The sequence below is a fragment of the Lissotriton vulgaris genome, chromosome 3_1, assembly GCF_964263255.1.
Source record: "Lissotriton vulgaris chromosome 3_1, aLisVul1.2, whole genome shotgun sequence".
Taxonomy (NCBI): Eukaryota; Metazoa; Chordata; class Amphibia; order Caudata; family Salamandridae; genus Lissotriton; species Lissotriton vulgaris.
The window spans coordinates 644252110-644273001 of NC_141689.1; the positions used below are offsets into that span (position 1 = coordinate 644252110).

The 20892-nt window shown below is 48.0% G+C and overlaps 1 protein-coding gene across 1 annotated transcript in view; it reads right to left on the reverse strand.

The window, feature by feature from the left end:
* Positions 1-20892, reverse strand: part of ERAP1 (endoplasmic reticulum aminopeptidase 1) — a 507475-nt gene that overhangs the window by 254537 nt on the left and 232046 nt on the right. Inside the window, exon 8 of the mRNA XM_086960958.1 lies at positions 14077-14208. Within this exon, the coding sequence (XP_086817084.1) occupies positions 14077-14208 (132 nt within the window). The remainder of the gene's footprint in view (positions 1-14076; positions 14209-20892) is intronic.

Sequence of the window (20892 nt, forward strand, 5' to 3'; positions counted from 1 at the left end):
AACGTCAAGCAAAATGCTCTCTGAAAAGGGCATGGTACTGCTCCAGGAGACGTTACTCACTTAAAAAACCAAGGGAGAAATGTCTCAAAAACTATTGTGACTGCCTTCTTTCCAATTTCTAGCTTAGAGTCCAAAAGCATGCTAATGACAAGGGTAACTCGTCATGGACTTTCCATTGATTTCAATGAAAATTATATGAGACTACTAATAATGTCTTAGCACTGAAGGTGTTAAGAAGCATTGGAAGGTACTGGCTGCAAGGGATCTTGCTGTGGAACCTCGCATGTTCTCCTACAAAAGGAGTAAAAATCTGAAAGACCACTTAGTAGGGCCACACTCACACCGGAAAAATTGCCAGAAACCCTGATTGATCATTGGGCACTACCGCCGGTCACTGAACACTTTAAATGTGGCCAGTGTAGTGTGCCAGTTCTGTATAGAATGTAAATCAATTCAACGTGACAACAATGAGATACCCCTGCAATGAGCTCTCCAATTGCAATAACTGTAATGTGAAATACAGGATTAAGTGTCCATGCTGTAAACTATATAATGGACAAACCATCCAAAAAAATCTGAATGTATCTGTCAACATTGGAGTCTTATCCGCTGCAAGGTCCCCACTGTCCCCCGGGAGAATACATTATTGCTGAAGGCCATACAGAGAATGGCACAAGATGGCAGGCTTTAAAATTACATGAAAGAGGTGCCAAGTTGGAGCAACTCCTCAAAAAGGAGGAATTAAAATGGATCCTCAGCATACACACAATCAGGAATTGCTTGAAGCGCCAGGAAGAATGATCTGAACAATGCCTTTCACTATGGACCCTTTAATTATCCTGGTATCAGTTCTGGATTTTTAACTTGACGGCTTCGGACTCCATAATTTGTCCTCCTTTGAATTTGCCCTGTATTTTATGATTGGCACTAATCTATGTCTGTAATGATTAAGCGGTTCAACCTGGCTACTCTCTGCATTCATCATGTATACAATATTGTAGTGTTACACATGACATCTATTTCCTGACAATACATCTGTTGGTCAAGCCATTTTCCTATTCTTCTTTCCTATGAACTTGTATAGTTCCCTTTTGACTATAAGTCCTTTTTTTCACTCTACTACTCTGCCATGAAATTGTGGGCCTTCACCACTGAGCATGTGCAGTGAGTGACACTTCTCCATATATGTGAGCAGAGCTCTCATTTAGAGACATTTATTAAGTTTGTAAATACAAGTAAGTTCACTCGAGCACTTATGCAATGTACATACAAATAAAAACGTAATAAAGGTAAGTTAAACCCTATGATTACATGGAGGAGATGTTCTTGTCCTCAGGACTATAAAACATGAGGCATATAATAATGGGTGTACTCTTTAAGTGGAGGACCCTTCATGTATCAATCAGTTTAGAATATGATGCCCAATTATTCAATGTTGGTGTGATAGGTAAGGATAGTGTGATCTATCCATCTTTCTATTTATGGCACAACTAAAGTCACCTGCTATCAGCAAAGGATCTAAAGGAGCATCCTTGGCAGCGTTGTGATGCTGTTGAGAAATGCTGCCTGCCCTCCATTGGGTACATATAAATCTACCAAAAGCAGATTCCAGTTCCCCTCTACATACAGCACCCTTCTACAACGCCTCAATAACATCGGAATCCAAGGAAAAGCACTTGAATGGATCACCTCGTTCCTCGCCGGAAGAACCCAGAGAGTCCGCCATCCTCCATTCAAGTCCGAGGCCTCTGAAGTCATCTGCGGCGTACCTCAAGGATCCTCACTCAGTCCCACCCTCTTCAACGTATACATGAGCCCCCTCGCGGCCATCGCACGCCAACACAACCTCAACATCATCTCCTACGCGGACATCACTCAACTAATCCTCTCTCTCACCAATGACCCCAGCACCGCCAAAACTAACCTACACGAAGGAATGAAAGAAGTTGCCGAATGGATGAAACAAAGCCGTCTGAAACTGAACTCAGACAAAACAGAAGTCCTCATCTTAGGTACCTCCCCCTCTGCATGGGACGACTCCTGGTGGCCGGAAGCCCTCGGAAAAGCACCCATCCCGACAGACCACGCACGGAACCTGGGCGTCATCCTGGATTCCTCTCTTTCGATGAACAGACAAGTCAGCGCCGTATCCTCTTCATGCTTCAACATTCTTCGCATGCTCAGAAAAACATTTCGCTGGATCCCCTCCGAAACAAGCTCTGGTCACGAGCCGACTGGACTACGGAAACACCCTCTACGCGGGTACTACCGCAAAACTCCAGAAAAAACTCCAACGAATCCAAAACGCATCAGCCAGGCTCATATTAGACATCCCACGCAACGAACACATCTCTGGTCACCTTAAAGACCTCCACTGGCTACCCGTCAATAAGAGGATCACTTTCCGACTGCTTACCCACGCACACAAATCACTCTACGACATCGGACCAGATTGCCTCAACTCTCGACTGTCCTTCTACACACCCCCCCGCCAACTACGGTCTTCCAGCCAAGCCCTCGCCACTGTACCTCGCATCAACAAGACCACCATGGGAGGCAGATCCTTTTCATACCTGGCTGCTAAAACATGGAACTCACTCCCCGCTTACCTGCGCCTCACCCAGAACCACCTAGCGTTCAGAAAGCAGCTTAAAACGTGGATATTTGACAAATAATCCTCCTCCCCTTCCTAAGCGCCTTGAAACCCTCTGGGTATGTAGTGCGCTATACAAATTTTATGACTTGACTTGACTTCACATAAGCATAATGGCCTTCCAGGTTTGTTTGTTGCATTTTGACTAAGTAGAGAATACAGGACGAAATCTAGAGAAATGCAACCCTAGTACGTGCAGAGTATGAAGTGAAATAAACCTCGCCTTTCCACCTCCTTTTCAATGGCTCGCTCTTCAACCACGTGAAATGTGGCCCTTCCTAGGGTTATGGTTCCGAACTGCCACATGCCTAATCATAAATTAACCATATAGTGAATATGAGGGGCATGGAAACCAACTTCTACTTTGCTAAGCAGGGGCACTGAGGCCTCGGCCTTCCATGGAGAAACATGCTTTTTGGACAACTTGAGCAAGTCAATAATAATACCGAACGAAGGGATCCCCTCTGATGGGGAAGGTCTGAACACCCATTAGCATGACAACGAAGCATAGAATGTGTCTACAGGGATACATAAGGGTATCCAAAATGATTGTTACCTTTGAATCATTGCAATATCCCTTTAAGGCCTCTCTTATTAAACTGCAATATCATGTTATTCCCAATCACGTTATCCACACAGCATTTATTCAAAGGATATTGTGCGCTGTATGTGAAGTGATTTTATGTAAGAGCCCTGTCACCGAGCTCATGGAGGAACTAGCAGAGCAGCCTTCATTGGTAAAGACATCCCATCGGATGCATGGTCCACAAATATGGTTGGAGAAAGCATGTCCTACAAAGCTTCCTGCACGTACTGGCAAGTAGATGTCAAGGCCAATTTGGACAAAATATTGCTTCTGAAAAGCTACTGCCATGGGCTCTTTGTTTTAATCTTCTGCTCAAATGGACAAGGAATGACTGTGCAGCCAAGCAGGGCAGGGTCATTCAATCAATGCCTAGGTCAAATCAGGTTCAGAGAAGAACAGCACCTTTTGTCCAAGAATTATCTTCAATCTGGCATGGACAATCAAGGTATAGTGCAGCCCATGTCTCATAATTTCTACTTTAAGGGTGTGAGAGAGGACCTATGTGCTGCACTGCAATGCTGTAGACAGACTGGATAAAGTAGAACTCTTTTGTCCTCTACTTCATACTTACCAGCTTCCCTCTCAAAATGGCATCTCAATTCATGTAGTGTAGCAATTTCATTACTTTATGTTTAGGAGGTACACCAGGAGTAGGAGCGCTGCATCAGTATTCGGTGCACTCTCTTGACTGAGAAAAACATTTAGATTCCATGCAGGGCCACAACATCGAAGAGTCAATTTTCTATGAAGGGGGTTGGGGTATGTCTTTGCCCTCAATTCCCTCAGTCATGCCCACAATTTGAATATTACTCCATCTGGCCCTCCCCTCTGCATCCTCCACTCTCACCTGCTGGTAGTCTGCTCTGTCTGTGACACTACTAAATTGATGCTGCATCTCAGTAGTTTGAGGGTGTGGTGCCGGAGGGTGTTTTCAGTGTGTAATACCTTCTTGGCAGGCTTGTGCTAATCCTCTCTCAAATGGCCCAAATCTACTTCCACTGCACTGATTGTGGTTTTCAACAATTCATGCATGGTGGTGATAACATTTAAAGTGACATTGAGTTTGTGCATTGGCTCAGCACTAGTCCTCACCCCAAAGATTGGAGGATCAATTGTGGGTCAGTTAGGTTCTTTGGATACAGAAGACGAGTACATCTTAGCTTGCGTGGTCTCCACCACAGTGACTGCTATTCATTGTACCCTGCACATTATCATGAATTACTTAATGAGGTGAGTAGTGTTATAGCTTGATGATCAGTGTGTATAGTGGGAGTGCTTTCCAAGAGCAACCAACCCAAAGGCAGCTCCTCGGTTATGGCAGAGAAGCGTCGCCCCACTGCTGGAACCAGCAGACGCATAAAATAAAATGATAATAAAGCAGTTAATAAACCTGCTTTATTATCATTATATTTTACACTGGACCTGCCACAGAGTCTTGAGGGCAGGCTTCTGGCAGCAGGAGGAGTTGGGCTCAGGGCACTACCAGTGCGCATGGAGGTTTGGCTGGCAGTCCATGGCTGGCAAAATGTGCACTTGGATATCTCCAAGCTATTGCTGAAAGATATCCGCAAGGTTCAGGAGCACAGGCTCCACATCCTTGCTGGAGCGTAGAACCAGTCCGCTCTGCCCAATCTCAAAGCTTTTCTCATGATAGGTAATACCAGCATGAGAGTAGCGTCTGGATTCGCACTGTGCACTCTGGGAACCTTTGTGAGAACCATCATGACGGCGGCTGGAGCTGAAGCGGCGGTTAGGCGGTGGACATCAGTCAGGATTCAAGTACGTTCTTAGTTCCTTATTTATTCCTTCCCCCCGCCCTAATGACTTACACGGCTGCCACTGAACCAACCTGCCTTGAATCTGCTTGTGTCTTTTCCTGTAGTCATCAAAGCATGAGCAGTCACAGCAATGTTGCCACTATAATGCATATGGCAGGGCTTAGCCTCTCGGACACAAGAAGTCAATGGGGAGTGGTTAAGGGGGGGTCAATGTGATGCCCCCAAGTCATCTCCTTCAGAAATTCTCAGCACCCAGGTGCACGGTTCCATATTCTACTTAACAGTGTCATACAGGAGGTGTAATTCCACAATCTGTGCGAGTGGGCCAGTAGGGGAAGGGGTGTGCAGTTACAAAGGAATAGTCTAAGCCAACACAGAAAAAGAGAGGCTAGATTCAGCATTCTCACACTTCATCCTATCACCAGGGCCGGACTGGAAACCACAACCGGCCCTCGCAAAGTGCTCGGCCGCCACCCCCCCACCCCCACTCCGCCCTCCCCACTCGGGGGTGTTCGAGGTGCCACCGAGCTCTTTGCTGGGGCCGGGTTTCAGCCGATTTTGGTACAGGGCTGATGCTGCAAAAACGGCCCTGTAATAAAAACGGCCCCCAGGGGCCAAAACCGGCCTCCACCTGTGCGGCGCACCAGGGGATTGCCCTGTGCCCGCTATGTCCAGTCCGGTCCTGCCTATCACCCCGCTTAATGGATTAAAACCAGTCATGGACGTTATGTCAGGGGTCACATAGGAAAGGCCAGGTGTAGCAGGGAGTAAGCTAGAGGTCACAGTTGTGACCCCTGACTAACTCCAACTGAACGTCTATGAAAACAGCCACACTTGGCTTTCCAGCTGCAACATCTATCTACTATATGCATTGGAGCCCTGGCTCAGCTCGGGAATGGATGCTCTTGCAATACTTACTCCAGGATAACCTCTCGATCATGGTACCACTCCCAGTCGGCATTTCAGTCAGCAGCATTCCTGCAGGAGGGCCACCGCTGCCCACAGGGTGCTGTACAATCCCTACAAGAGACCGCAATAACCAAGTCCACTTTCTGCCTAGATGTAGCTGGTTGGGACCCTAGGCTGTCTCACTCATCACAGCCACCTGGCTGATACCTCACAAACCAGTGTTTACTAATGTGGGAAAGCCTCTGAGTCACAGGAGTGAGGGCAGAACTACGTCCGCACCACCTACACTAGGGGGGAGAGAGGAGGCAGTGACCTGTCAGTTCTCAAGCCCGAAGCTATACAGATGCAAGCTGCCGCATGCTCACAGCAGCAAGGGAAAAACACTCTAAGTTAATTGCCACTACCTCTGGGGTCAACAAGGACCTCAGGAAGGCCCTACCTGTCACTGTTGGCCCCATTCCAGTATAGATGCTTATCCAGTATTCCCCCTGGTGTGTTTGGCACCACAAGGACGTGTCCTTGGTGTAGTTCACAATGCAGTTGCAACTTCCAGGAAATGCAACCTAAAGACTCTGTTTCCAAGTATGGCTGCTAAACTCTAAGTGAGAAAATGGCAGCAATCCGTAAACAGTTTCAAAGGCATGCTCGGCTCACAGTGGAAATTAAAGGCCACTTCAGATAGGGACTAACACCGCACATACAATATTAATTCACTATACTTAATTAGTAACTGAACAAATTAAGAGAACATATACATTTGTAATAGAACATATTCATATAGTATGATACTGTATAAGAAGGAAAATGCTACTTACCAGTATGCATCTGTTCTTGGCATGTAGAGCTGCAGTCGTACACTATGCATTAGATCGCCACCTGGTGTTGGGCTCGGATGATTGCAGGTTGTTGTCTTCTTGGAGAAGTCTTTGTAGTCACGATATAGGTGACTCCTCCCTTGGACAGTACTGCGCATGGGCATCGGCTCCATCCTTAGATTGTTTTTCGCCATGATGGGAAATGATGGAGTTAGAGATACAGTAAGAAAAAAAAGATGTCCATGCGTGTGCATCTAAGTAAGATGAGAACTGGAATGGATACAAGTCCGGGAAGGCGTGTACGACTCTGCAGCTCTACATGCCAAGAACAGATGCATACTGGTAAGTAGCATTTTCCGTTCGAGGCACATGAGCTGCAGATCGTACACTATGCATCGATTGTCCAGCAGTGTCTCCCCTAGTTGTGGTTGCTTGTATCCATTGCAGTAGTCTGAAATAGTGTTCTAAGGACAGCCTGGCCTACTGCAGCTTGCTGCTTGGCTTGCACGTCAACACTTTAGTGTTTAGTGAAGGTGTGTGGTGTAGACCATGTTGCTGCCTTACATATGTCCTCCAGTGGTATATTTCCTAAGAAAGCCATAGAGGTTCCTAGTTTGCGAGTGGAGTGTGCTCTAGTTAGTGTGAGTTTAGCTTTTTGATAGCATATTTGTATACACTTCACAATCCACCTGGCAATCCCACCTTTGGAGATAGGGTTGCCTTTGTGTGGAGGAGAGAAAGATACAAACAATTGTTTTGTCTTTCTAAAGGATTTAGTTCCATCTATGTAGTATAGCAGAGCTCTTTTAACATCTAACGTGTGTACAGCCCTTTCTGCTACAGAGTCTAAGTTTTGGAAAAACACAGGTAACTCAACAGATTGGTTTAGGTGAAAAGGTGAGATAACCTTTGGTCGAAATGTTGGATTAGATCTGAAAATCACTTTATTGGGATGTATTTGAAAAAATGGTTCTTGTATAGTGAACGCTTGTATTTCACTTACTCTTCTGAGAGAGGTGATGGCAACAAGGAAAGCAGTTTTCCATGTGAGAAATTGCAGTTCACATTTATGCAGAGGCTCAAAAGGGGGTCCCATGAGTCTCGTAAGGACAAGATGTAGGTTCCATACTGGAGAAGGTGGCAGTCTGGGAGGGATTATTCTCTTTAATCCTTCCATGAATGCTTTGATTGCAGGTACCCTAAAAAGCGACAGATGTTGCCTGTTTTGTAAATAGGCTGCAATTGCTGCAAGATGTAGGCGTATTGAAGAGTATGCCAAATTAGACCTTTGTAGATGTAAAATGTAACAAATGATATTCTGGATGGAGGCATCTAGTGGATCAATGTGATTATGTTTGCAATCAATTGCAAATCTTTTCCATTTAGCGCCATACCACGCTCTGGTAGTAGGTCTTCTGGCCTCTTTGATGATATTCATGCAGTCTGGTGGTAGGTTGAGATAACCAAACTCTAAGACTTCAGGAGCCAGATCGCCAAATTCAGTTGGTTTGGGTCTGGGTGTCTGATTTCTCCATGGTTCTGTGTTAACAGCGAGGGTGTGAGCTGAAACTTCTGATGTGGAACCAGGGAGAGGTCTAGTAGTGTGGTGAACCACGGCTGGAGTGCCCACGTGGGAGCTACTAGTATGAGCTTGAGAGACTGTTTGAGCTTGCGCACCACTAGTGGAATGAGGGGGGGGGGGCGGAAAAGCGTACGCAAATCTGCCTGACCAGTTCATCCATATTACATTGCCCTTGGACCGTGGTTGTGGGAACCTGGCGACGAAGGTTGGGCATTTTGCATTTCTGTGGGTGGCAAACAGGACTATGTGTGGTTGCCCCCACTGTTGGAAGAATGGCTGAAGAACTTGTGGATGTAGCATTCGTGAAACTGTTGTGACTGCCGACTTAACGGATCCGCTATCGGATTGTGAACCCCTGGAAGGTGTTCCGCTAACAGATATATGTTTTGAGGAATGGCTCATCTCCAAATGTTCTGTGCGAACTGGGACAGTTGCAGAGAGTGTGTCCCCCCCTGTTTTTGTATATAGTACATCGCTGTCATATTGTTCGTCCGGATTAGGACAGCTTTGTTCTGTACTTGAAGTTGAAAAGTTTTGAGTGCTAAGAATACAGCTAGCAGCTCTAGATGGTTGATATGGAACAGCTTTTGTTGGTTGTTCCATCGACCTTGAGTAGTATGGTGTAAGAGATGGGCTCCCCATCCTGTGAGGGACGCGTCTGTTGTGAGCATTATCTGTGGAACAGGCTTGAGGAATGGCTGTCCTCTTGTCAAGTTTTTGGTGTTCCACCATTGCAGAGAGCGATGCGTACAGCTGTCTACCAACACCAGGTCTGTGAGCTGACCTTGAGCCTGATTCCACTGTTGTGCCAGACATTCCTGTAATGGACGCATTTGCAGTCTTGCATGTGGTACTATGAAGATGCAGGATGCCATCATGCCTATTAACCTCATGAACTCTCTTGCCTGGAGAGACTGCTGGTGTTGGAAAGTGGAGACTAAGGCTTGAATGCTCTGTATCCTGGCTGGACTGGGATACGCTAGAGCTGTAGACGTGTTTATGGTAGCTCCTAGATACTGATGCACGTGCGAAGGGTCTAGGTGCGACTTTGTGTAGTTGATCGTAAACCCTAAGTTGTGCAATAGTTGAATTGTCTGCTGAGTGTGTTGTACACATTGGTGGAATGACTTGGCTTTTATGAGCCAATCGTCTAGATAAGGGAAGACGTGTATCTGTTGTCTTCTGAGATGTGCTGCTACTACTGCTAAGCACTTTGTGAACACCCTTGGTGCTGTTGTGACACCAAACAGAAGGACTTTGAACTGATAGTGTTGTCCATGTATTACAAACCGTAGGTACTTCCTGTGAGCAGGATGTATTGGGATGTGAAAATAGGCGTCCTTCAGGTCTAGTGTTGAAAGGAAATCGCCTTGTTGCAGTAGTGGGAGCACTTGTTGCAGAATGATCATATGAAAATGATCTGATTGTATGGAATGGTTGAGGGGCCTGAGGTCGAGAATTGGTCTCAGTGTCCCGTCCTTTTTGGGAATTAGAAAATACAGCGAGTAAACCCCTGTTCCTTGTTCCTCTAATTGGACTAGGTGAATAGCATCTTTTTGTAGAAGTGCTAGAACTTCTTGTTGAAGCAGAGTCAGGTGATATGTAGACATAGGACGCTGCCTGGGTGGTATATTTAGGGGGGGGTTGCTGTAAGTTCTAGGCACTAGCCATGTTGGATAATCTGTCTCACCCACCTGTCCATTGTGATGGAGTTCCAGACAGGCTGGAACTGTGTTAATCTGCCCCCCACAGGAGTGGAATGCTGTTGGGGGAGCAGAGGGAAGTCACTGTTTAGTTGTGGAGGAGGAGCGATTGCTGTTGTTACCCCGTCCTCTTCCCTTGTTATTATTGCCCCTGTATCCTCCTCTAAAATACCCTTTGTTAGAGGATGTTTGAGTTTGCGTCTTGAAAGATGTTGTTGTATCTGCTCCAGTTTGTTTGGAGCCTCCTCTATAAAAGGAGTGACGAAAAGAACCTCTAGTCTGTGTGGACTGTAGAGCTCCCATTGACTTTGAAGTGTCCATGTCTTTCTTCATTTTTTCCAGTGTAGTGTCTACTTCTGGGCCAGAGTTGTGTTTGGAGGACGTGGATTTGGTGAGTGTTCTGAAGCAGTTGAACTTGCAGGGGAGGCAGGCGAATGGGCCGTGGGTACGTCCTGGAGTAGCTTCGCAGCATAGTGGTGTAAGTCCGGGGTTGAGGGCGAGGAGAGTAGCGGCATCATATGTGACTCTAGAGGGTTGGGAGCGGCGGGGACCAGGGGGTCTGGCGCTGGGCGCGGTCCAGGCGTTGACGGGCGTAGACGGGCTTACCTTTGGCGCACCTTCGGCGCGCATGGGGCGCGATCGCTGCGCGTGAACGCTGCACGCAAAGGCTTCTGTCATATATGGATGGTGGGAGGGGAGGGGCGAGGGAGGATCAGCTGGGAGGCGGGATCGGGTCGTAGGGGACGGGCTCCGAGGCACAACAACAACAACAAAATGGCGCGATGTTCCAACTCAGTCAAATGGGGTCAAAGCCACAACAGCGCGTATTCTACCTGCCCTGCGCACAACAATGTAAATAGTGATTGCTAATAATAGTGAGAGTGGGGAAATCGTCAGCAGCGGCTCCAAACACTCTGCAAAGATTCTAAATAGTAAAGCGCTATTACACGCAGCAGCTGGCAGGCAGGCACTATTAGTTCACAGCACTCGATGAGGCAAAAGAGAGGTGAGGCGAAGAGACAAGCGGCAGCTAGAGGAGTACAAAGCGCGGTAATTAATTAAATTAAATACGCTCTAGCGTTATGTCAAGCGGCAGCTAGAGGAGTACACAAGCGCGATGATTAATTACTGAAACACGCTCTAGCGTTGTGTCAAGCGGCAGCTAGAGGAGTACACAAGCGCGATAATTAATTAATTAAATACGCTCTAGCGTTATGTCAGGCAGCAGTTAGCGGGAGGCACAGAGAAGCAGTTACGATACCAAAAGCAGCAGGCAGCTTGGGGAGCGACCGTCTCTGAGCGCGTCAGGCCGGTCACAGTGCTACTGGAGGTGGGGGCCAGGCTGTACGGTCAGTGGGAGGGAGGATCAGCTGGGAGGCGGGATCGGGTCGTAGGGGACGGGCTCCGAGGCACAACAACAACAACAAAATGGCGCGATGTTCCAACTCAGTCAAATGGGGTCAAAGCCACAACAGCGCGTATTCTACCTGCCCTGCGCACAACAATGTAAATAGTGAGTGCTAATAATAGTGAGAGTAGGGAAATCGTCAGCAGCGGCTCCAAACACTCTACAAAGATTCTAAATAGTAAAGTGCTAATACACGCGGCAGCTGGCAGGCAGGCACTATTAGTTCACAGCACTCGAAGAGGCAAAAGAGAGGTGAGGCGAAGAGACAAGCGGCAGCTAGAAGAGTACAAAGCGCGGTAATTAATTAAATTAAATACGCTCTAGCGTTATGTCAAGCGGCAGCTAGAGGAGTACACAAGCGCGATGATTAATTACTTAAACACGCTCTAGCGTTGTGTCAAGCGGCAGCTAGAGGAGTACACAAGCGCGATAATTAATTAATTAAATACGCTCTAGCGTTATGTCAGGCAGCAGTTAGCGGGAGGCACAGAGAAGCAGTTACGATACCAAAAGCAGCAGGCAGCTTGGGGAGCGACCGTCTCTAAGCGCGTCAGGCCGGTCAAGCCGGGCCGAAGACGGCTGTAATGCCAGAAACCGGTCCCCGGAAGCTTGTTTCCTTTCCAGGAAAAGAATTGGCTTGGTAGTTTGGTCTGCCCTGTTCCCATAATGCACTGGGCCAGGGACAGACTAATTTGCATGTAGCCAGGTTCTGAGCTGGGAGGGTGTAGTGAGCTAAAAAACGGTGATGGATCAAGCCCTGATCTGTTGACTGGGTAGGAGTGTTCTGCTTAATTCAGCTATTCTGTCCATCACCACCCCCTTTTCTGAATCATTGTGGTAAAGAGCAGCTCTGTGTAAGAGGTGGTTAAAACCAATGGTGTCTTCTGGTGGAGAAGGCTTTGACGGGTATAACTGTGGATCAGGGATATCAGGCACATTATGTGGTGGAAACGTGTAGCCATCCTCATCTAAAGGATATGTATTTGGGTCTACAATTGGATCCTTCCCACCACCTAAGTCATACTCCTCATCAGTCTGTGGTGAATGTGATGATGCAGGAGATGGGACAGGAGAGATTTGTTGTGAAATGTAAGAAGGGACAGGAGAGGAAGGAGGTACAGGAGAGAGAGGGTGTATAGGAGAAGTTGCACAGTCCTTCTTCTTGGCAGGAACCACATATTGAGGTGGTGTTTCTGCTGGTCTCTTTTTATTAGGTATAGCATCTACATGTCCAGTCTTTGGGTTTATGTAGATCTTCTTTTGTTTAGGATCTGGTCTAAACAGTTCATCTTCCTCTACAACCTTCTTCGGCGCTGACTTCTTCGGTTCTGATAGAGGTTGTTTTTGGCATTTTGCCTTGGGAGGTGTTACAGCGTCCTGTGCCAAAGTTTTCGGTGCCGAAGGTGTTTACGGCTTAGTAGGCGAGTCCGAGAGCTTGGGAACCTCGGAATCAGGCTTTGCGGGTGTTGGCACTGGAGTGGGAGTCTTCGGAGTGGAAGCTGGCCTGGTCGGCTTTGTGGCGTCAGGCGCTGGCTTTCCCTCCTTAGGTTTGGAAGCGGGCGGCTTGGGAGCCGGAGCTTCTTTCGGTGCCTGTACCTCTTTAGGCTTCGGCGTCGAAGGATCTTTTACTTTCGGTCCGAAGGGTCTTTCGCTTTCGTGCCGAAGGGTCTTTTGGCCTCGGTGTCGAAGGGCCTTTGTGTTTCGGTGCCGATGGAGGTGGTGGAATCGGCACGTGTGGCTTGCTCGGTGCCGAAGCACCTGAAGGCGTAGTTGTTTTCCTCGGAGCCGAGCTCGAAGGCTGGGCTTTAGGAGGAAGTACTTGGTCTCGACTAGGCCCCTTGGGCTGAGTGCTGACCTTCGCCTTTGGCTTGGGCAGTGCATGTGGTGCAGGGGCAGAGGTACTCACGGGTTGACGTGATGGAATCGAGTCGTCCGAGTCCTCTGCCTCTGATATGATCTGGGGATCAGGCAAATCCTCTTCCGGAACGAGCAGAACCTCGTCGTCGAAGATATACTCCGGTGCTGGGGCTGATCTCCTCATTTTGTGTCGACGGGCCCTCCGATCCCGGATGGTCTTTTTCGATCGGAAGGATGCACAAGCTGTGCAGGTCGACTCGTCGTTATCCGGCGATAGACAGAGGTTGCAAACCTCGTGGTGATCGCTATGTGGAAATTTTGCTCAGCATACCGGGCATTTCTTGAACAGAGTTCTTTCCATGTGGTGTAGGCCGCACGGCGTCGATAGGCCCATCAGCCCGCGTCGATGAACCGGAATCAAGTCGATGGCGTCGAAAGTTGTATTCTATGTCGATATTAGTTATAGGACGTTTTTGCGCTTCGAAGTTGCAGAAAAAGTTTTTCTAGCCGGAGCGGAGAAACTTTCATCCGAGCCCAGTGGCGGAAAAAAGCAATCTAAGCATGGAGCCTATGCCCATGCGCAGTACTGTCCAAGGGAGGAGTCACCTATATCGTGACTACAAAGACTTCTCCAAGAAGACAACAACCTGCAATCCTCCGAGCCTAACACCAGGTGCCGATCTAATGCATAGTGTACAATCTGCAGCTCATATGCCTCGAACATTAAATTTCTAGTTGAATATACAATTCTCAATCAATCTTAAGAAAACAGATATCTATGCTACCTTATCATAGGAAACATCATCAAACATTTCTAGGATCTGAGCTGGATTTTCGACAGCTGTGGAAACAGGGTGTGATGAATTTAGGGAATCAACCTCCATGGCTTCAAAACACTTTGATAAAAACTTGTCTTCCTGAAATAAAAACAAGAACACATGGTTATCTGTATTCTTATTGCTTAATGAGACACTTTAAATTGAGCAAAAGACACTAGCACTGTAATTTTAAAAAGGAGAGAGCTTCTCACCTTTTTGTAATACACAAAAATCTCAAACGATCTTTCTGTACGTCATGCAATAATTAGAGACATAACTATTTACAATAACAATGCACCAGTATATTTAACACGTTCGCTGCAGCGCAAATTCCCTTGCTGTGGGGGCGGATTTAACTTGTGCGGAACTAGAACGGCCCCTAGCCGTCCGATACACATGCCCACTGTGACATCAGACGGCCGGGGGCCATCCGACGCACGGAACGCGTTAAAGATAGGAACTTATACACCAGGGCAATAACTTGGGAATAATTTTTACGCCACATGGTTAAATGCACATTTAAAAGCCCACGCATTCTTGTATAGATTTATCATAACACGAAAATAATGATAATGCTTACTTACATTAATAGAACACCACCTTTTCACTGTTTTTTTATGAAAATGTGGTTTTGGATTCTAATAGGTGGGTATACTTTTCTTTTGTAAATTTTTTTTGCTGATCCTGCGTGTCCCTAAACAGTCCGGAAGCTCATACCCTTAACATGACTAGTCTGTCATTGTCAAAACTGTTATTCTGATATGTGTGCAAAGTGTTTTCATACTCCATCAAACTTGACTTACACTTTTTCATATCCCAACTAAATAACTTGGCTTTAACAGGTATATTGTCCACACTAAATACTTGTCTCAACTTAACATACATTAAATCACTAACAAATCCTTAATAACTGTGAAAGGTAATCCAAATCCATAAACATATTTTAGACCTGTTAAAATCAATATCATTAAACATTATAAAAGTAAAAATGTTTTCTCAAGCAAGATATATGGGAAATCAGTAACCACCAGGAAACAGTTCTGAATTGTTCACCAACTGAATAATAAACTTTATTTCCTCTTTACTCCCCAATGTATCCATTTTGATAGAAAGATTAAAATATTTTCTTCAAGGAGAATGTAACTGATAGAAACATTGCCTGCACAGCGACGTATCTGCACCCCTGCCTTGAGTACCCCAGGTGCTTGGATATTTGGATTCCTGATACTGATTTTTGGTCATGAGCGAACACAGATCACTCATATGCACCACAACCTAGGCATTTATGATGGTAGAGGGCTACTGCCCTTGTCAGGAGTTAAGTGACAGGAACTCGCACGGTGCTGGCAGCATACCCATTTTGTGTTTAATAAGAATCAGTAGTGTGAAAAGGCCTTTTTAGGTCTCGGCGTCAACGCGCGGAAGCGCGTCTCCGCCGAGATCTTTTGTCAGCGACTATGCTCCCCAGGAGACAGTCCCGGCCGCGCGCATTTCCTGTTGAGGCGATTGCCGCGGGCCGCGCGCTCAGCCACTGTCTCCTGAGAAGCTTCAAACACGCCTGCGCATACACGCATACACACACGCATGCACACAGACACACACATCCCCACCATAACGGGAGCCGCCCGCCCGCCCGCCCGCCCCCCCCCCGCCGACAGATGCGCACCTCTTAAAAACTCTCCAGCAACGGGCCCCTTATGCCGTTGCTACTCCGGTGATCAACCATTTTCATGTCCCTTCCGCAGCAGCCCTGCTCAGCGCTCGCTATGCCACCCCACTCTTCACATCGCTGATGTTCCTCAATTGCCCACTATCCCGGCACTCTCGCCCCCCCTTCGCATGCCTCCCAGTGCCTCGTCCGCTCTCTCCTTTGCCCACGATACTGCACCCACCCCTCCCCCACCTCGCCTCACACTCTACGCCGCACCTCTTCTGACAATTCCCCCAGCGCCCACGCACGCACATACATAGACACACACACACACATACACGCGCGCGCGCACAAGCACACACACACGTGCACCAAGGCCCCCCATCGCACACATACATATACACATACAAGCGCACCCCCCCCTCTACCCCCCCTACAAGTAAGGGCACTTACCGCCACTCCGGAGATCTGCAGCCTCAACCACTGCTCCTCGGGCCAGGCACTCGTGGGTGCGGGCTTCGCGCACAAGGCGGAAGTCCCGCCCCCACCATAGCTTTCGTTTTCAGGAGTGCGCGCGCCGTAGCGAACAATGGTAAGACTTTCATTCTCAGCCAGCCCATCATAGGAGGGTCACGCAGAAGGGGGCGTGCTTTGTGCTTCCTCCACAGCCCCGCAGAGGAAATAAACACGGGGCCAGCCGCGTAGCTAGGGGGGGGCGGGGGGCGGGCTCATCGTCTCGTCATTTAATGGTACAAGTATCTTATTCAGGACTCGAGGTGGTGATTCCATGACGCCGCGCGGCTGTGAGTCAGACAGCATGACGCAGGGCTGGGCCCAACTGATACAATTGGCCAGTGGCGCAGCGGAGAACGTCACGTCCTGCTGCCATCTGGCGCAGCGGGAAGTTCAAGCGAAAAAGCCAGCACAGTGTGGGCTCATTGGTTTGCAGGTAGCGCCGCGCTCGGCTTTCTCAGCATTGCTGTCTGCTCGTAGGGGCCCCCATGCTGTGGGGCTTATGATGGGCGCCACAAGTGAATGCGATTTTGCCATACCCTGCTGAGGAAGAGTGAAGTGGAGTGATCGGACATCGTGGAGTCTTCCGTGTGACACCCACTGAACGGTAAGATTGGTGCAGCAGCCAGTGCCAGGCCCGATAGAACTTAAATCAGGGACAGACTGTCAGCCGGAACTAAGGCTACCCACCTCTTAAAATGAAATGATTACCGCGAAGGGGGGGAGGGCGGAGTGGATCATGGTCTGAGCCTGGCATCAGGGAGAGGGGGGCGGGGGGAGTGTATCAAGGCCTGAGCCTGGCATCAGTGCTGCAGAGTCCCCAACCGGCCAGTCAGGCTGCATGCATCCCTGCACTTACATGATTTCTCTCTCGCTCACGTAGTCGCAGCAGCTTGCCCCTCCCGCCTCTTGTGCCTTAAGAAGACTCAGTGCTTGACCTTTGTGCCGACAACCACCTTGGTTCACTGTGAGCACAAAATATGCTGGTTCCTCAGGCACAACGGTAAGGCCCCCACTCTGGTTCTTCTGCCACGCCCGGGGGTCTGTTTCGAACTTTTAGCGCTGCAGTCCTTGCCGCTCCTGTGTCCCCACGTAACCCCATGCTTAAACCAACACTAATAACAGGAGCACGCTTTGTACGTTCTAAAAATTGCAATGTTAGTTACACTGTACTTTTAGAGTCCTGGAACGGAGCGAGCCCGCAGTGTCATGTACTAATTCGTTTTAATTGGGCCGCGCCGGTGACTCTGCTCAGTGGTGTGTAGGTCTCTGTGAAAGCTGTGGTGTGTTGTGATCTGTGCAAAGAAGGGGGCGGGGGCAATAATTATTATTTTTGGTATCACTAAATTGATGGGTAGTTTATGAAATACTGCCGCTGGCTGTGTACCTCAGCTGCTTAGTGCTATTTGTTGCCCAGTCAATGTCTGTGCCTGTCTGCAGCAGAGTCCACGAGTCAGCTGTTGACTCTTAATTTTAAATGTGCTTTCAATACCTGCAGCCTGGATGTCCCCTTATGAGCGTGGGAGACACAGTAGGGCAGAGAAGCGCCTCAGAACTCAAGGAGGGCTGGAGGTTCTGGGTGGTAGTGGTGTGTTAGAAGCTGCCCATCTAGCACATTCACACATGTATCATGACCCTACATGTGTGTCAGCAGCATGGGTGACCCCTTAGAGTTGTGAGAGGCATGGTAGCGCAGAGGGAGCACCTCAGAACTTAGGGAGGACAGGAGGGGACGTGGATCATTGGTGTTAGGTGCTTAGAAGCAGAGTAACTCACACATTTACACCTGTAGTACAAGGCTGGGTGTCCGCTATGGAATGTGAGAGACATAGTAGGGCGATTAGAGTGCCCCAGAACTCAGGGAGGCCGTGGCTGGAGATCCTGGGGGTCATGGGCATGAGGTGCTTAAAAGCAGCGCGCCTCGCACATTCACACTGAAGTGCTCTTCCATTTCTGGTGCTTTTTAACAGTTTTAAGATCTTAGAGTTTCTCATTCCTCAGATGGTTGTAATTCCTGATATTTATATGCTTCCCTCGTCCTTATTACTTGATTTTGCTCGCGAGAAGGTGTCACTCATATTTGTTGAAATGTCACTCATAATTGCACTGAAATTATGAAAATGTCACACATAGCAATCTGAAACCTTGGCAGCTATGCACATTGGCACTTGAGGGAGACTAGCATGATGTGCCTGTGACTTGGCCCTCATATTTAACTCAACACTTCCTGTCGCTTGATTCTAGGAAGCACTTACCGAACTGCAGAGTTAAGCAGGCTCATTCAACCCTCTCAAGCTTTCTGGTTCCGAGTAGGAGTATCTAATCAAGTCCAGATGTTTTCCTTTCAATTCTGAGATTTGCAGATCTGAATTTATAAAGGGGTACAGAGGATTGCAAGTCGCAGAATCCAAAGCAAAAAACCTGGACAAGCTACTCGTATAACTGTGTATCCTTCCTCCTAGTGAGTGCAGAGTAGTGAGTGCAGAGTAGTGAGTGCAGAGTGCAGAGTAGTGAGTGCTGAGTGCAGAGTAGTGAGTGCATAATAGTGAGTAGTGAGTGCAGAGTAGTGAGTGCATAATAGTGAGTAGTGAGTGCATAATAGTGAGTGCATAATAGTGAGTGCAGAGGCGTGAGTGCAGAGGCGTGAGTGCAGAGTAGTGAGTGCAGAGTAGTGAGTGCAGAGTAGTGAGTGCAGAGTAGTGAGTGCAGAGTAGTGAGTGCAGAGTAGTGAGTGCAGAGTAGTGAGTGCAGAGTAGTGAGTGCAGAAGAGTGAGTGCCGAAGAGTGAGTGCCGAGGAGTGAGTGCCGAAGAGTGAGTGCAAAGTGAGTGTGCAGAGTAGTGAGTGCAGAGTAGTGAGTGCAGAGTGAGTGTGCAGAGTAGTGAGTGCAGAGTGAGTGTGCAGAGCAGTGAGTGTGCAGAGCATTGTATGCTGTTGAGTGCAGAGTGCTGTGTATTGGCAATGTTAATGACAATGCCATTTATTTGTGATTTAAAGAAAAAAAAATGTCATGAGCAATGCCAATAGCTCTACCATTAATGATGCCGAGACCATTGCATTGCAAATGCTTGTTATCTGAGTGCTGGAGTTGTTCCTATCGGCCCACTCATGTACATTTCTGCTGCTGTGGACAGAATTCGCCATTGGCCTATGTGGCAGCTACGTGTAGAGCTGGATAGTGTATGACAGTAGACCATGTGTCCTGTGATGTATGTGTGCCTGTGCATGGTACATAAAATGGAGGCCTGCAAGTTCTACTTTGGAAGGAGAGGGGCTAGAAAGGCAAATAGAGGTGAAGACTGCAACCCCCTGACAGGAAATATGGATTGCTGACATTACGGACTAGAGCATCTGTGGACATCAAAGGTTTCTTTGACTCTAGGAAGAGATACTGATTTGTGGGGTCGGGCTCACTGTCAAGCAAGATGCGGCATTTGATATGGTTGGCACTATAGGACCAGGGATTCACGATAGAAGGGAAGGCTTAGGCCTTTGAACCTATCGGAGGAATCTTTTAATGGAGGCTAACAGCCAGGGGCCACATTATACATGCTGCGCATTTTTCTTCATTGCGCTTGGCGCACCTTTAAAAGGTGTGCCCAGCGCAATGAAGGAACGAGCACTGTATTATGATGAAGACACTAACCTCAAGGCAGCCGCGAATTTGCGCTGCCCTGGGGGTAGCACATTCATGTGAAAAACAGACCGGCTGCTTTCAAGCTGCTCCATCTTTTCACAGTGCAAGCAGCACCCGCCTGCACTTTTAAAGTGTATTAGAGATCCCCTTTCAAGCGGGTAATGTCAGTTTCACCACCCACCTGAAAGGAGATGTGTGGGGAGTCCACAGAATCCCCTTTCCCTCTCCAGATGTTTGCTCTCAGGGGGTGCACTGACATTGCACCACCTTTTAGTTGGTGCACTTTCATTGCTATGCCTGAGAGCTTCTTTGTCTCTGCACCCACGTCTGTAATATGGTGCAGAGGCATGACTACATGCAAATGAGGGAATGTCCTCTGAAGGCAGCGCTGACGTTTTATGTGCACCAGTGCTAGCCATATCACATAAGGGGCAGCACAAGTGTCTGCAGCCCCTTCTGTGATACCAAAGTGCCCCAGGGGCGCACAAAGTGGGTGTGTGCCCGTTGCACCCCCGGGGCACTTATTGTGATACAACCCTAGGTGTGACCCTGATTACTCCCTTAGCCAGTGTTGTGGGTCAATTAAATTGGAGCCAATCATGCAGTGGCAGACTGTCCCATTGTCAATGTACTGCACAGGGAATAAGGCACTTTAAAGACGTCTACACCCAGATCAGTGCTGGATCTGGACTATAAAAAAGGGGATCCGAGTCAAGTTCTTCAAAAAATTGTTCAGTAGGCACGAAGATCACCAGGACTTCTAGCAGTTGGAACCAGAACTTGGAGTCAAGTTCTGCTAGCCTCCCTGCTGGGCGAGGGCTCTGAACAATTGAGCCAAGTACTCCTCCCGCACTTGACCCTTAGTGATAACGCTGGTCGAGCAGTTCAAGGCCTCTCAGACAGGAGGTAGGTGTAGCGAGAACTCAGGCTCACGACTCAACGTACATCCAGCAAGCGCAAAAACTGAATGTCCAGCAAAATGCT